This window comes from Cajanus cajan, chromosome 1 (assembly GCF_000230855.2).
Source record: "Cajanus cajan strain Asha chromosome 1, NIPB_CcT2T_4, whole genome shotgun sequence".
Lineage (NCBI taxonomy): Eukaryota > Viridiplantae > Streptophyta > Magnoliopsida > Fabales > Fabaceae > Cajanus > Cajanus cajan.
In genome coordinates this window covers 3,756,857-3,774,940 of record NC_138517.1, presented here as the reverse complement: position 1 = coordinate 3,774,940, position 18,084 = coordinate 3,756,857, and the positions used below count along the sequence as shown (strand labels likewise).

Genomic DNA, 18,084 nt, shown 5'->3' with positions numbered 1-18,084 from the left:
CTTTATTAGTTACTTATTATTATTATTATTATTATTATTATTATTATGTAATTAGAAAAAAAAAAAAAAAGACAATGAGAATTTTATTTAAGAAGTACCTGTATACTGCTTGAGAAGTACTTAAGTCCAATACCAAGCTCGTATCATGTATAGCAAACTCTTATTATACATTGATACTTAATAACAAAAGTCAATATAGTACCTAATGCAGGTGGGCTTAGAGGAAAACTAAAGTTCAAGAACAGAGTGTGAAAGACTTCCAAGAAAGGAATGCTTTGATCAGATTCAGCCACTTTAACATTACCTACAACAATATTTTATTTGACCCCAACTCTTAGCCGTATGCATAGCACAATTTCATCAAGCATTTGCATTCAATATGTTGACACACGCAAGAGATCCACTAGGCTTCAAAATGCACAAAATTATTATGTTTTGTGATCTATTTTACAAGATCTACTCAAATTGCAAAGAAATTTACTTTAACTAGTGGTAGAATAATATGACACGGATCTAGTGGGAGAAGAAAGAACAGGTTTGGGGGGCATTTCTATGGAATCCATGCTACCTTCTAGCATATCTCTTACTCTACTCATAGTAGGTCTATCTTTTGGAAATGTTTGAACGCACCATAAACCTACTACAGTCATTCTTCTTGCTATCTCATTTTCTTCTGTGGCTATCACTTTATCAGGCCTTAAATCTCCACCCTGTTCTAGTCTGCTATATACCCAATGTGGAAAGTATATCTCACTTGTGTGACTGGCTTCCACATTAATATTCTTTCTCCCACCCACCATTTCTAGCAGCATCATCCCATAGCTGTAAACATCAGATTTGTGTGAAATTCCACCAAAATTTCTATTCCATACTTCTGGAGCTACATACCCTATTGTTCCTCTGGCATCTGACATGGAAACAATGCTCTCTTTCCTTGGACAAACCTTTGCAAGCCCAAAATCAGATATTTTGGGACAAAAATCCTCGTCCAAAAGAATGTTGTGTGGTTTTATGTCAAAATGTAAAATTCGAGTGTTGCATCCCTTATGCAAATACTCTAATCCTCGAGCTATCCCTAAGGAAATTTGCCACAAATTATCCCAACTCAGTGATGGAGCGGCTTCGAGTTCCTTGTTGTAAATAAACTTCTCAAGTGAACCATTATGCATAAATTCATAAATGAGAGCTTTCTTGTGTCCTTCGAAACAGAATCCAAGAAGAGTGACAACATTAATATGAGAAGTTCTACTAATGCTAGCCACCTCATTGATAAAGTCTTCACCATTTCCTTTGGATGCATTCAATATCTTTACAGCCACAGGACAACCACTAAGTAGCTCTCCTTTGTAAACAGCACCAAAACTACCTTGCCCCAACTTAATTTTGAAGTTGTTGGTCATTTTCTTGATATCTGATAATTTATATCTTTTTAATGTTAGAGCACCATGATTTTTAAGGAATTCTTCAACTTGGTTACTTTTTGTAGTCAATCTAAAATGTCCTTTCCAGATTGAAGATCTGTATCTTAAATAGAGAATTGCCATGCATATTAACACTCCTGCAATTGCTGCACCAGTAACCCCTGTATACAGTATATGAGCAACATTGAACAACATGTGAAATACTTCAAAGGAACGCTGACAACTCACTCTCCATCTCTTTCTAACATTTTTTTTTAATTATTAGCTAAAATTTATTGGAATCTATAAAATATGGAATGAAACTTACATAATATTGTTGTGATTTTCAATAAATTTAAACTAATAATAAAGAGTGTGTGACAGAAGTATTATTAGATTTTTGGTATGTAACAGAAAATTAAAATGATTCTGTTAAAGAGAGGTTGTCGTGAGTATTCCTATATTGAAGCTTTCCTATATAATGCAATGATTCCTTTTGTAAGATTAGATGTATTGAAATTTCAAGATATGTCATAAATATTAAAGGAATTGATGGATGCGGAAATAAAACATAAAACAAAATAGATTTAATGATTTATTACCTATAATGACGAGTTTCCTCTTTTTGATCCATATATTGCCTGCAAAAACACATAGTGAGAGCAAAGAGGAGTCCGTCAAATATGAAAACATGATAATTTCAATCAGATAGAAAATTACAATATCAGACAGAAAGCACATGATTGGTGAAAATTTTCTTGAAATGGTATTCAGATAGAAAGCAAACATTCTAACTTTAAAATTCACTTTAGCTTTGGAAGAGGAATTACAAATACGCATGATCATATTTCAATCACCTTATCTTTTATATAATATTATTTTAATATGTGTAATGTATATCTTAAATATTTATTGTATGTGATTAAAATTTATAATATATTATATATAAATAAATATTATATTTAAATATATAAATTATATTTAAAATTTGGATAAATAATTTTTTCAAAACATATAAATCATATTTTAAATTTTTAAAAAATAATTTATATTATAGTATAATATTATTTTTATTTATTAGTAATTTATTTTAAAATATTAAAATTTAATTCATAAATAATTGTGATAAATAAAATTTAAATTAGATAAAAAGTTAATAAAATTTTTAAAAATTCTCTCGTGAAATAAAAATTTCTAAAAATACTCTTGTGCAAAATAGAAATTTGTATTTGATATATAAGAATTAATTGGTTAATAATTTATTTTAAAAATATTAAAATTTAATTTATAAATAATTATGATAAATAAAAATTAAATTAAATAAAAAAAATTTAAAAAAATTAAAAATATATGCTTAATATATAAAAGTTGATTTTATAAGTTATATTTGGATTTTAAAATTGAAACACGTTATCTTATTATACAGTCTTAATGCCCAATCTTAGATTATACTATTTTTATTTAAAATAAAGGAGTAAATCAAAGGGAATAATTCTACCAAGTTTAATTACTTTCGAGAAAAATCAAAATTGTGTCTAAGAAATAGAGTTATTACTAGTTTACCTATAAAATTGAATAAACTGTATACTATTAAGTCTAATTATTGATATATATATATATATATATATATTATTTATTTATTTATTTAAAATTATAAGAAAATAAAATAATTTTAGAGATTTCAATATTGATTAATATTTTAAATTTTAAAACTATTTATTTAAAGAAATTAAGTTGTGACTATATAAATAATTGAAATAAAAAACTCATAGTAGACTAATATTATAAGTTAAATTTTTTTTTTAAAAGTTACTAGAATGATAATATATTAATATTTTAAAATACTATAGAAAATAATATTATAAAAAATAACATAATATAAAATTTACAAAAAAGAACTAAAAAAAATTATATACATTCATATACAAGATACAATATGTACTGGGAGATACACCTTTCGGCCTAGGAAGAGACCGAGACAAACCCCCTTTCGGCCTAGGAAAAGGCCGAGACAAATCCTAGGCCGACTACATCGTTCGGCCTAGGAAGGGGCCGAGACAAGTATCTAAACCGATGAAGTCTTCATCCAAGTCACCCCTTCGGCTAGGTCAACAGTCGAAGGGTAGCTACCCCCTTTTTCGGCATCATGGTTAGCCGAACACCCCTCCCGCAACGAAAAGTGAGGAAAGTATTCCAAAATCGGGCAAAAGAGCATCAAAGGGAAACACTCAAATCACCCCCTTGGCTTGGAGTATGACCGAACACCCCCTCGGCTTAGAGCATGACCGAATATCCCTTCGGGTTTGAATATGGTCGAATACCCCTTCGGCCTTAAGCTTGGCCGAACCCCCCTTCGGCTATGAAAACGACCGAGCACCTCTTCGACTAAAAGCTTGGCCGAAGATCCAAAGAATGTCAACTCACGTGGAACATATGGCAGGTTAGGATATCCATTACACAACGATTATCACATCTAATTAAGAAAGATCACGATTAACCAAGGTATTACCCATCTCCCAAGACAGAAGGCCCACCAGGCCCAAATACGTCACTATAAATATGCAGGTGATGGGACATAAATGAGGTATGATTTATCTAGTATAAAAGCCTTTATTGCTCTATACCGAACACTTACTTGAGCGTTGGAGTGCCTTTGCAGGTACCCTCCCCGCCCTTTGAAGATAGTATTCGATCGGCGCCGAAGACTTAGAAGATCATAAGGAAGGAGCAACAAGAGGAGTGTTTCTATGAAGGAACATTTTGGCGCCCACCGTGGGGCCGAAACCAAACGGTTCTCGACCCTGAATTAAGATGGTAACCACTAGAAGTCAGTAGGATAAAGCAGCAGTTCACAATCTCGGGATGCCCCGAGAACCAAGACAACAGACGAATCAGAATGAGGAAGGAATGGAGGAGTCCTACGTGGATCGGTCCCAACCTCCCAACCTGTCATTGGTTATAGAACAGCTGAAAGCCGAAATGATGGAGTTAAAGAGACTCCGGGAGAAAGACCATGAACTGTCACTCTTAAGGAAGGAAAACGCAGAGCTTAAGAGCGATAACCGATCCTGGCACCCATCCCACGGTACCCCCAACACACTATCAACACGTGATCAGGGGGAATCGTCGGGGTGGTACAAAGAGACAAGGGCTCCTCAGCCACCTGGCGGAATGACAACAACAACTCTGGATCAGCAACGACGACAAGGGAGAACACCCTTCACTCCAGACATCGTCGGAGCCCGATTACCGGACAACTGGAAGAACTTGGCCTTAGAGAGGTACGATGGGACCACTGATCCGGAGGAACATCTTGATGCCTTCGTCACACAAGTCAGTCTGTACACCGATGAGGATGTTGTCATGTGCAAGGTGTTCCCCACATCACTAAAAGGATCGGCATTAAACTGGTTCACAAGACTCCCATCGGGATCGGTAGATTCCTTTACAACCCTGTCCTCTTAATTTTTGATTTAATTTTCCACGAGCCGCCCCCATCAGCTCACGTCCATAGCTCTAGTTAACATTCGCCAAGAGAAGAAGGAACCTCTAAGAACCTTCATGGAGAGATTTAGAAAAATGACGCTCTCTATCCGAGACCTAGATCGCGGTGGCAATGCATCATCTTACTACAGTACTACGGCCTGGACCGTTCGTGAATAGCTTGTGTAAGAAGCCACCCTGGGACTTGGACGACCTAAGGTAGAGGGCCGCGAAGTACATGCAGATGGAGGAATTGGTCGAGTTTCGGAATCAAAACTGACCCGACCTTTTCTCTGGGAAGAAAGAAAGCGACAAAGAACACCCCAGGCCTCGCCCACGAGACATTCCTGATCATGAGAAGAATAGAGGGCCAAGGTACGCACAGTATAATGCCAGCAAGGCCAAGGTGTTGGAGCAGGCCTTAGCTATCGAGGTCCTAGCAGTACCCCGACGAGCCATGAAGCCGCCCCACGCAAATAAAACAAAAACATGTCGGTTCCATAGAAATCGAGGACACACTACTGAAGAGTGCACAACCCTTCGAGACTACATCAAAGACCTTGTCAAATCAGGGCACTTTCAAAACTTCGTCCGACTCTCAGACGGGAGAAAGCACGACTACCACTCGGGCATTAGGGAACACAAAAGAAAGGACTGAGAGAGAGCACCTCCGAGGTACAGATTCCGGGAGCGCGGCAGATCTCAAGAGAGAAACGATCAGCAGCGAGACTGAAATCAGCCCCGAAGGGTAATCAACACAATCGCTGGAGGATTCGAGGGAGGGGGGAGCATGTCCTCGGCTCGAAAGAGGCACCGACGGGGCAATCAAGTCAGTAAACATCGTAGGCCGGACAGCTTCGGTCCACATGGCCCCCCATCACATTTACTGACCGAGATTTTCAAGGCGTCGACCATATGCAAGATGACCCAATGGTGATTAGTATGGAGATCAACAATTGCATTGTGAAAAAGACACTTGTCGATCAAGGGAGCTCAGCTGACATCTTGTATTGGAAAACTTTCGAGCAGCTGGGTATACCCGAGGGCGAATTGGCACCTTACAACGAGCCCTTAGTGAGATTTTCTGGCGAAAGAGTGGACACTCGGGGAATGATAGACCTGTACACCTATTTTGGGGACGAACAACAAAGACGAAGGATTAAAGTACGATACGTGGTGGTGCATGCTAATACCTTGTACAACATCCTATTGGGCCGACCCTCCCTAAACAAGATTCGAGCTATCGTCTCCATCCCTCACTTGGCTATGAAGTTCCCCTTTGAAGAAGGAACGGTTATTACTCTGCACGATGACCAAAAGATGGCCCGCGAATGTTACTTCGCCAGCCTAAAGGTATAGCCAACTCCAAAGCCAAGGCGAGATGTCAATATCATCGGTGATGTCTGCCAACAAAGGCCGATTGTAGACTTAGAACTTGACCCGAGAGTTGAAGATGAGCACAAGGTCGAACCAATAGAAACAACAATCCCGTTTCAGCTAGGGAGAAACGAAGAACAGGTGACTTACTTGAGTTCCCAACTATCAAAGGTTGAGGCAAGAAACATCAAGCAAATCCTTGTGAAGTACTCGGACCTCTTTGCTTGGACGGCAGCCGACATGCCAGGCATCGACCCAAGTTTTCACTGTCACCGGCTCTCAGTGTGCCTAGACGCCAAGCCCATCGCCTAAAAGAAAAGAAAGATGGGAGGAGAAAGGGCCTAAGCGGTAAAGGAGGAGACAACCAAACTACTATAAGCCAGATTTATTAGGGAAGTCAAGTACTCCACTTGGTTGGCCAATGTAGTAATGGTCAAGAAAGCCAATGGAAAGTGGAGGATGTGTACCGACTACACAGATCTGAACAAGGCATGCCCGAAAGATGCCTATCCCCTACCACACATAGACGCGTTGGTCTATGGAACAGCTGGTCACCAAAGATTAAGCTTCATGGACGCCTACTCGGGGTATAATCAGATACCCATGTACCCACCAGATGAAGAAAAAACCGCGTTTATCACCGATTCGGCCAATTTTTGCTACAAAGTGATGCCGTTAGGTTTGAGAAACGCGGGGGTAACTTGTCAACGACTCATGGACAAGATCTTTTAGCGGCTGATTGGAAAATGCATGGAAGTATACGTGGATGACATGGTGATTAAGTCTGCCTCTGCCGAGGACCACGTGAGGGATCTCGGGACAATATTCAAAGAGGTAAGGCGACATCACATGCGGCTGAATCTGGCAAAGTGCACCTTTGGAGTCGTCGATAGAAAGTTCTTGGGTTTCATGCTATCGAAAAGAGGCATCGAAGCTAATCCCGACAAATGCCAAGCCATCATCAGTATGAGAAACCCGCATAATGTTAAGGAAGTTCAACGACTAGCCGGATGTATAGCTTCATTGTCCAGGTTCCTAACTTGCATGGTGGACAAATCAAGGCCCATAATGTCCCTGTTAAAAAAGGCCAGCAAGTTCCAATGGACCAAGGAATGTGAATCCTCATTTCAAGACTTTAAGACAATACTCGCGGCCTCGCCCTTACTAGCTAAGCCAAACCCTCAGCTAGATATGATCCTCTACATCTCGGTGTCGGATAAAGCCATCAGCACGACCCTAGTGCAAGAGAAAACGGAACAAATGTCGGTTTACTTTATCAGCCCAGTTCTTCAGGAAGTCGAGACTCGATACCAACACCTTGAGAAAACAGTTCTAGCTCTAGTGCACACTGCCCGACGCCTCAGGCACTATTTCAGAGTCATAGAGTCGTCGTCAAGACAGATAGCCCGATTGTCAAAGTCTTGAGGAAACCTGAACTAGCTGGGAGAATGGTTGCTTGGTCTATAGAGTTTTCTCAATTCAATATTCGTTTTGAACCAAGAGGACCCATCAAGGCACAGAGCATGGCCGACTTCATAAATGAATTCACCCCGGAATTGCCACCCAAGCCGCAGCTATGGACTTTGCACGTGGACGGATCGTCAAACCAACAAGGTAACGAAGCCGGTATTATACTAGAAGGACCTGGCAAAGTAGTGGTTGGGCAATCGTTACGGTTCGGATTCAAGGCCTCCAACAACCAAGCTGAGTATGAGGCCCTTCTCGTCGGCCTACGATTGGAAAGTGACCTAGGTATCACTAGAGTCAAGTGCTGGAGCGATTCACAAGTGGTAACAGAACAGGTCAACGGTACCTTCCAAATTAAAGAACCAACACTACTTTTGTACTTCCATGCTTTCCAAAAGCTGAAGAACAATTTTGACGACGTCTGCGTTGAACACACACCCCAGGAACTCAACGCAAGAGCTGACCAATTGGCTAAGCTAGCAACCAACAAAAAGACTAGCCATTTGCGCAGCATGATACAACAAGAACTACAAAAGCCAAGCATCGTGGAAGTCGATTGTTTGCACGTCCAGCAGGAGAACCCCAGTTGGATGACCGGCATAGTTAAACACCTTGTGATAGGAGAGCTACCCACCGATCCCCTAGAAGCTAAGAAGATGAGAACCATGGTAGCACAGTATACCTTAGTGGCTGGAGAGCTATACAAGCGGGGCGTCTCGTCACCCTTGCTTAAGTGTTTAACGCCCGAACAAGCGCATTATGTCCTCCGAGAAATCCATGAAGGCATATGCGAAACTCACTCGGGAAGCTGAACCTTCGCAGCCAAGGTCGTCCGGGCCGGTTATTATTGGCCAACCCTAACGGCCGATTGTAACAAGTTCGTTCAGCAATGCAAGCCGTGTTAGCAATATGGACCATTAACACACCAACCCCCTGAAGAGCTGCACTCCATCACGACCCCATCGCCATTTTCCATCTGAGGCATGGACACTCTAGGACCATTCCCGCCGGAAAAAAGGCAAGTAAAGTTCTTCATTGTGGCAGTGGATCATTTCACCAAATGGATTGAAGTAGAGACAATAACCACCATCATGGCCAACAACGTTCAGAAATTCTTCTAGAGGAATGTTATCACCAACTTTAGGATTCCATACGCCTTGATCACAAACAATGGCTTACAGTTCACCGATCGTTGCTTTAATGATTTTTTGTCCGATTTAGGGATCAAACACAATATGACATCAGTAGAACATCCCCAATCCAACGGGCAGGCAGAAGCAGCAAATAAGGTAATCCTTAAAGAGTTAAAGCAGCGACTCGGACAAGCCAAAGGCTCGTGGCTTGACCATCTGCCTGACATTCTATGGGCTTACCGATGCACTCCGCAAAGCTCGACTAAGGAAACCCCTTTTATGCTGACTTATGGCACAGACGCCATGATTCTAGTAGATGTAGAGGAACCCTCCCTAAGACGGCTGAATTTCAATGAAGATACCAACAAGAAAGCTCTCAACGTGGAGCTGGATCTAATCGACGAGGCACGCGAATACGCTCTCATCAACATGGAAGCCTGCCGAAATAGGATAGCCAAAAAATATCGGACGAAGGTGAAGCCACGTGAGTTTCAAGCCAGAGACCTAGTTTGGCGAGTCACAGGTGTTGAGATTTCCGTTGAAGTACTTTTGTTATAATTGAAATTTAGTTTAATTCTATCAACGGTCTCAAACACGGCAAGTATACCGGCCGTTCAAGTAGTAAAAATATCGTATCCACAGGGATTAGAAGGTAAAATAAGCATTTATTGACTATTCGTGACTAAAAAATAATTCCAATTTCATAATTTGTCATGTGAATTCAAGGTTAAGACTATTGGAATGAAAGCTGTAAATAAATATTGGTTTGTGAGTGGAAAAGGTAGAAATGATTTTATGGTTTTGTGAGATTGTGGGGTCAGATTTCACCAAACGTCAAACTAATGAATCCTTAATCTCTTGTTAAATTCATTGCTTAGTCAACCCAATAGTTTACTCAAACCTAATCCCTTAGAGCAAGAGCCTAGATGTGGATATTGAATATCAATCCCTTGAGTACCCAATATCTACATCCGCATTACGGGTTAGGGTTTAAGACTACTAATGGGCTAAGCTCCATTCCTAGATACATTTCCCACTAGGCATTTGTTTCAGAGCTAGTTTCAAGGGTTATTTTCCAATACCCAATGGAACCTATATCATGCAATGAGATTAAATCCAAAGCAAGCATTAAGAATAGAAACATAAACAACAATGAATGAAACAACATGTATATATATCATAAAAACCGTAAGGATTACAATAGAATTCGTTGGTTACATCTAACCCCACAAAAATGGGTGAAACCACTCAACAAAGAGGGTAAAATACAAAATAGAGATGAAGGGAGAAATGAAGAACCGAAGGAAAGACCCACACACGAACGGCTCCAAGCTCCGGGAATCCCTTCCACAGCTCCCAAAACGCGCCCAATGTGTGAATGGGGAGAAAGATCCCCGAAAATGGCTTCAAATACGAGCCTGGGAGATCAGATTAGGGTTCCGCGCCCGGCGCACAATTCTTCGCGCCCGGCGCAAGTTCTTCCAGAGAAGTCAAGCACTCTCTGTCTCAACACAAGCCCGGCGCAATTCCTTTTGCGCCCGGCTTAATTCTTTTTGCGCCCGGCTTAATTCCTTTTGCGCCCGGCTTAATATAACTGGCAGAGATGAAATACTCTGTTTTTGTCACGCCCAGCGCAGGTTATATTGAGCCCGGCGCAGAACCTCTTCTCTGCTCCTTAGCTTCTTAGGTTTCCAATCCTAAGAGTCTTCAACTTTCCACTCTTCCTCAATACCTGCACAAAAAATGAGGTGGATTAAGGTATTGTTAGATGAATTTGGGTTAGTTATATCTGCACACAAAATGAACCAAAAAGAGAACAATTATATTGCAATGGTTCAAAGGATGAGTGGAATTTGTTCAATAAGCCTCATCCAAAAAGAGGTAAAATTGAGACTTAACAACAGGCGAAGCAAGGAGAGACAAAGCTCAAGGCAAGTTGGCGCCTAACTAGGATGACCCCTATCGCATAATGCATAACTTGCAAAATGGTGCCTACAAGCTGGAAGAACTCACCGGAAAGTCCATCCCCCGAACATGGAATGCGACACACTTGAAACACTATTTTAGTTAGTAAACAGTTTATAATTGTTTCGGTGTATTCTTTTCCTTTTCCCAGGTTTTTTCCTCTTATAAAAGTATGAAAGAGGTTTTACTGAGAAAAGATTTTTAACGAGGCACCATATCAATGAAACAAACCCTTGTTGAAAGAATATCTTGCATTTACTCTCAGGTTACCTCTAATAGAACTAAGTCCCTCCCGAGCACCTACGCTCGGCCAAGGATGAACACAGTCCCTCCCGAGTACTCCTACTCGGCCAAGGATGAACAACTTGAACCCTCACGAGTACTCCTACTCGGCCAAGGATGATTACCTCAAACCCTCCCGAGTACTCCTACTCGGCCAAAGATGATTACTTCAAACTTTCTCGAGTATTCCTACTCGGCCAAGGATGATTACTTCGAGCCCTCCCGATTACTCCTACTCGGCCAAGGATGATTATTTCAAACCCTCCCGAGTACTCCTACTCGGTCAAGGATGATTACTTCAAACCCTCCCGAGTACCCCTACTTGGCCAAGGATGAATACTAAGTCCCTCCCGAGCACCTACGCTCAGCCAAGGATGGATACTTAGTTCCCCCCGAGCACCTATGCTCGGCCAAGGATGAACAATCCAAGCCCTGCCAAGTGCTTATGCTTGGTCAAAAAATGAACAGTTTAAGACCTCCCGAGCACCCCTCTCGGCCAAGGTTGGTTATCCAAACCCTCCCAAGCACCTATGCTCGGCCAAGGAGGAACATTTTAAAGCCCTCCCGAGCACCCACGCTCGGCCAAGAAAAATCAATTTAATTCCTACCAAACACCTACAATCGGCCAAAGAGGCATCACCAAATACCCCCACTCGGTTAACAAGGAACAAATTATCCCAAGTACTCTTACTTGGCCGAAGGAAGGGCTAACCTTTATCGTACTACGTACCCTCAATCATTCAAACATTAATTATTCTTTCGGCCGGACGAAATACTTGTTAATGATCTTGTTCATATTGATTAATACCGGTGTAGGGAGGAATAGTTATCTAACAAGTAAATTGGTAGAATCAAAAAGAAAGATTCAATGCGAAGGAGCGTGTCAAGAAACAAGATAGAATCCGAATATGCGAAAAGAAAAACAATTCATTAAAGGGCTCTAATGGCCGAAGCGGCGCTAATGGCCGAAGGGTACAATCAAGCTCTGGCTCTAACGACCCAAAAAATACAAATAAAAGGGCACCCTATGTCTATACATCATCATCAAAACAGATGTACATTCAAAAAACACAAAAGATGAACCACTCAGTGACCGGTCATCCGCACCTTGGGTTTCTTCCTCGTTCAATGTGGTGTCGGGGTCTTCAGGGGCAGCCGAGCGAGGTGGAGCCATTTCGTCCGGCTCGGCGTCGTCAGCTGCATCTGCAAAATCCATAAACTCCCCTTGGAAGAAATCCTTACTCAATTCAAAGGAGAAGTTAGGAGGAAAGGTGCCGAAGTGGGTGGCTTGCCAAAAATAGGCATCATGCTCTTTGATGATTTTATTTTCACAGTCGATCCAGAAAGATTTTAAAGCAACTTCAGCATTGACCTTTGACTGCTCCTCTCGAGCCGTGATTTCTTGCACCTGCCGAACCCTCGTGCACTCAGCATCCTCGGTCACAAGTGCTCGGCCCTCCATTTCATTCAGGGCCTCTTTCATCCGAGCCACTTCTGCTTCCAAAGTCAACTTTTCGTTGTAAGTCACTTCATGCGCCTCCACCGATTGTTGGAAGGCCATCTTCGTTTCCTCCAAACTTCGTCAAAGGTTGTGGACATCGGCCATAGGCTCTAAGGCCAATTTCCTGAGTATCGCCGTGGCCCGGATTTGCAATTCGCAGGCCATGGCCCATTGAGCCGAGAGGGTGGCGGAGTCAAGCATCCGGTGACCTTGCTCGGAAAGTAGATCCGACGACATCATCCGGGCTGGCCGAAGCTCTTCTGATAGAAAATCTTTCGAGACAATGGCCGAAGGGATGGGCAAGTCGGTTGAAGGGCTCTCCACCCGACGATGCTTAGACCAGTTGGTGTCCACCCTTCCTGCATCGACTTTTCTTTTTTCCCTTGTCATTTTTCTTCTTGCCAACAAGGTCGGGGAGGACTACATCTTAAGGGGTAGGACGAGGAGCTGCCATGGTACCCGGGACCGAATCAGTTACCATGCTGTGGTGGTCATCGACCGAAGTCCCCAGCGGGGCTCGGTTGCTCAAGGCTTGCCGATAGGACAGGCCGAGACCTTGTTGAGCCATCCAACCTGCAAAAATGAAATAGTCACATATCATCTTAACAAGAACGCCGGTCGGAAAAATCAATACATACCGTCTAACTCAAAATGCGGCCGAGGTGATTTGGGCAATAACACCAGAAACCAAGCCGGGATCCATCGGGGCAAGCCTTTCAAGTAATCCAAGGTCGAAACCTCGGCCTCGGTCATCATTTGCACTGGAAAGTCATCGTACTTCCGAGGTGTCTGGGTCTAGTAGAAAGGAAACAAAGGTTTTTGCTCGGCATCATAAAAGAAATTTCGACCGGCAACAGGGTCTAAGATGACCTTCACAAACCCCGACTTAAACCCTTTAAAAGACGAAGTAAAAGGCCTCAAAAGCAGCCGGTCGACATGCCTAACTAAGGAAAGCCACTTAACTGATTTATTTGATGGATGAGTGTAGAAAAAATGAAAAAATCGACCTACATTAGGCTCTATATAGTGGTATTTACAAAAGACTCGGAACGCTTGCATGTAAGCCCACCCATTCGGATGCAACTCGGTTGGCGCAACGTTCAATACGCGAAGTACTCCCATTTGGAAATCGTCCAAAGGGAGAGACATGCCGAGCTCTCGGAAAAAACACTCGTACATGTAAAAGAAGTCCCCCTGACCTTCCTGCTTCGCAAGAAACACCAAGTCGGCCCCACCAGGGCCTTCGGCCCGACACCAATGCAACATGACGGGATATAGATCCGAATCCTCCCATCGGGCCAACATGCAAACACTAAGAAGGCGCTCCATAGCAACCCTCTCATAAAAACGCGAGAAATATGTCGCTACCTCCCCATCAACCCATTCATACCCCAGAACCTCGCACGGGGAGAACTTCTTTCTATAATCCCGAGGACTCATCTCGGCATCTGGAAGATTCGAGCCAGACGAAGAAGTCGCGAATCCCCCGCTACTAATTGGCCCCAACCTTCTAGAGGAAGCCTCCAAGACCTCGGCCTCGGCATTGTGAGCCGAGACCCTTGTGCCAGATGAAGACCGAAACTACAATGTGACCCCTTCGGCTTCCATTGCCTCAAGAAAACCGACCGAAATCTAGCAAAACCTACCTTCACGAGTACTCGGCTTAAAGTAGTGAGGGCGTCGGGGCAGTGTTTGCTATAAAGGAAGAACGAGATAGGTGGTGCCCTTACCACCCTATATATAGCCAAACCCTTGCACCCCAAAGGCCCCTCATAAATGCTGTTGGAAACGAAAAGACGCCACGCCAGGGCACACAACCCTAGGGCAGCCAAGCATGCAACGATCGCAATCATGCAGTAAGGGGCACGACTCCCGAGGCACATGTAATCAAACACCCCCTCAAAAGTCCCATCACATGTCAACCCCTTCGCCTCTCATCCTCGGGCTTGGGGGGCAGTGTACTGGGAGATACACCTTTCGGCCTAGGAAGAGACCGAGACAAACCCCCTTTTGGCCTAGGAAAAGGCCAAGACAAACCCTAGGTCGACTACACCATTCGGTCTAGGAAGGGGCCGAGACAAGCATCTAAACTGACGAAGTCTTCATCCAAGTCACCCCTTTGGCTAGGTCAACAACCGAAGGGTAGCTACCCCCTTTTTTGGCATCATGGTTAGCCGAACACCCCTCCCGCAACGAAAAGTGAGGAAAGTATTCCAAAACTGGGTAAAAGAGCATCAAAGATAAACGCTCAAATCACCCCCTCGGCTTAGAGCATGACCGAACACCCCCTCGGCTTAGAGCATGACCGAATACCCCTTCGAGTTTGAATATGGCCGAATATCCTTCGGCCTTAAGCTTGGTCGAACCCCCCTTCGGCTATGAAAACGACCGAGCACCTCTTCGGCTAAAATCTTGGCCGAAGACCCAAAGAATGTCAACTCACGTGAAACATATGGCAGGTTAGGATATCCATTACACAACGATTATCACGTTTAATTAAGAAAGATCAAGGTTAGCCAAGGTATTACCCATCTCCCAAGACAGAAGACCCACCAGGCCCAAATACGTCACTATAAATATGCAGGTTATGGGACATAAATGAGGTATGATTTATCTATTATAAAAGTCTTTATTGCTCTATACCGAACACTTACTTGAGCGTTGGAGTGCCTTTGCAGGTACCTTCCCCGCCCTTTGAAGATAGTATTCGATCGGTACCGAACACTTAGAAGATCACAAGAAAGGAGCAACAAGAGGAGTGTTTCTAAGCAGGAACACAATATAAATACACATTTTTTACATTATTAGACATGTTTATGCACACTATTAAACAATAATAATGGGTATAACATGTACAGAATAAAAATACTCATAACAACTAAAAACAAATAGTTGACTTAATATTTTCATATTCAATTTCTATTTGTATTAAAGTAATATTTGACAAGCAAAATTTTGCATAGTGTATATTAATTGTTCTAATGAAATATCATTAAAAAATTATAAAATAAAATTTGAATTTAATATTTTTAATATAAAGGACAAAATTGAATTATATATATATATATATATATATTAAAAAAAACTTAAATTTTGTTTTAATTTTTATAAAATGAGTTTGATTTTGATATTTATAAAACTCTTTCTTTATTTTTTACTTTTTAAAATTTATAAATATTATTTTTAGTTCTTGAGAAATGAATAATATTTTTTTATTTTTGTAAAATATTTTTTTTAATTTTCATCTCTTTATAATTTAAATTTTTTATTTTTATTTTTAATGGTTACTTTAAAATAAATAAATAATAGTTATTTTAAAAGTTTATATAGATTTTAAAAATGATATCATTAATAATCACTTGTAGACGCGTAGGAAAAGGAGAAAAAAATGTGATAATGAATAGCTGGAGAGAAAATGTTTATTTGGTTATTGACAGAGTCAAGGCTAGACAAATGGGTCAAATCGAAGGGAAGCTGCAAAGAAGGAAGCCGAGAGAATGACACGGCCAGACTTAGAAAAGTGTGCAGTCAAGGACTCTTGTTTTTCTCTAAATCAGGTCAATAAAGTCTCTGTCACTGAAACCTCCCACAAATTATTCAGTAAATTTGTATTACAAATATCAATTATTAATAATTATTTTAAAAAATTTCACTATATCTTCCGTATTCACTGGTTTATTACTATTTCTTTTTAATTCATTTGAAGCAAGCAACACATTTTTATATTTTTTATATAGACACTACTCTAGTCTTTTAACACGTTGAAATTACTCTCTCATGTTATTATTTTTTATTATTTACGGGTCTCTAATCGAAGACTTGATATCTATTACATAAATTAACTATGTATTTTATACTTGTCTAAGAAACATCCATTGGAGTCCAAAACATGTATTTAAAAAGAGTATTATGCATTTGCAGAAGAAGACCAAGTTTAACAAGATAATATGAAACATTAAAAATAGAGTGTTTTGTTTGTGGGTGAGATAACGCTGTAGAATGTATATGGAGATGGAAGTAGAAGAATGAAAAGCAAAGGTGAGGGGTGTGGTGATTTTGAAGGGAGGAAGAGTGGATGATAGATAAAACTCATAAAAGAGGAGGATGAAGGATGGCATAATAAGTGATGGGAGGATAGAAGACGTACTTTTGGAAGAGCAGTGTAGAGCATGAGATCCATCTGGACATTCCTCACCAACATTATACTTTACCACAAACCCTTTCTCTAGAACTTTCTCCAAAGCAACACGTGCATCACCAGCATAATCCTCCGGATGAGCGTCTGTCGGCACGTGCAAACGCCCCTTGCAAAGCCTTGATAATTCATTGATCAACTCCTCATCAGGTTCCATAAAGTCAGCAAAATAATAAGAGAAAGAATTATCCCCGCACGGAAAGCTGTATAACTCGTATTCAGAAGAGTTATATGCCAAGTAGCGACAGTGGTGGAAGATGGTGATGTTGTAGACTGAAGGAGATTCTAGATACAGGAACTGAGTGGGGTTCACATAAATGTTCTCTGATGGAAGAGAACAAACATCATGCCCAAGCTCTGCTCTCACTCTCATGCTGTCATTCCTCGCCTCTATAACTGTGAAATTTTGTGAGCCAATCTGAATTGAACTAGTATTATGAGCATCATGGCATGTGAGCTGGAATGTTTCGCCGCCGCCGCATTCAGAGGATCGATTCTGTCCCCAGAAGGGATACGAGATGTTCTGCAGTTTTCCACAGTTGTAGAAGCTATCCTTACACACCGAATGATCGAATTCAGAGAAGGACTGTGGCAAAGTGGTTAGCATTACCAACAACCAACACACGCACCTACGCAACATTGAGATATCAATATGATTGTGAATATGCTCATTCATCCTCATTCTCACGCACCTACGGAACTTTGAGATACCAATATGAATATGATTTGCCAAGGGTCTTTTAATAATATTAATAATAATAATATGAATATGAATATGATTTGCCAATAAGTGACCCTCCTCATAATAATAATAATAATAATAATAATAATAATAATAATAATAATAATAATAATAATAATAAATTGTTATACTATACATGTGACATTTGGTAGATGAGTGTGAGCCTGCCCTAACTCAAAACATTATCTTATGTCGAAAGACTCGAAACTGCGTTGTTTTAAGTTTAAGGTGACTCACAAAACAGAAAAAAAAATAAAATAGAGAAATACTTTTTTTTTTCTTTCTAAATTGCATTTTTTTTCTCATATAATATAAATCCACAACTTTAATTTAAATTTTTTAAATCTATAATTTTAATCATTTGATTTTACAAGTTTTGTAATTTTTTCCCTCTCATTTAATGTTCATGCATTTCCATTAAAATTGAAATGTTATTTATAATATAAAATTAAATAGATGATATAATATATAATATTCAATAATATTTAAGTTAAATTTTACTTTTAATTCTTATTTTTATAATGATAAAATGAAATAAA

General features: G+C 40.7%; 1 protein-coding gene across 1 annotated transcript; it reads right to left on the bottom strand.

The window, feature by feature from the left end:
- Nucleotides 1–382: 382 nt before the first annotated feature.
- LOC109792137 (LEAF RUST 10 DISEASE-RESISTANCE LOCUS RECEPTOR-LIKE PROTEIN KINASE-like 2.5) lies at nucleotides 383–17,500 on the bottom strand. The gene is made up of 3 exons (XM_083073060.1): nucleotides 16,756–17,500; nucleotides 2,003–2,041; nucleotides 383–1,582 (listed from the first exon to the last, which is right to left on the bottom strand). The coding sequence occupies exons 1-3, from the start codon at nucleotides 17,483–17,485 to the stop codon at nucleotides 483–485; spliced, it is 1,869 nt and encodes a 622-aa protein (XP_082929186.1). The 5' UTR covers nucleotides 17,486–17,500; the 3' UTR covers nucleotides 383–482.
- Between the last annotated feature and the right edge of the window lie 584 nt (nucleotides 17,501–18,084).

Coding starts and splice junctions, on each gene's coding strand:
- LOC109792137 (XM_083073060.1), bottom strand. CDS start 17,485: ATGAGGATGAATGAGCATATTCACAATCATATTGATATCTCAATGTTG. Junction 2,042..16,755: donor TCTACACTGCTCTTCCAAAA/GTACGTCTTCTA, acceptor GTGTTTTTGCAG/GCAATATATGGATCAAAAAG. Junction 1,583..2,002: donor GAGGAAACTCGTCATTATAG/GTAATAAATCAT, acceptor TACTGTATACAG/GGGTTACTGGTGCAGCAATT.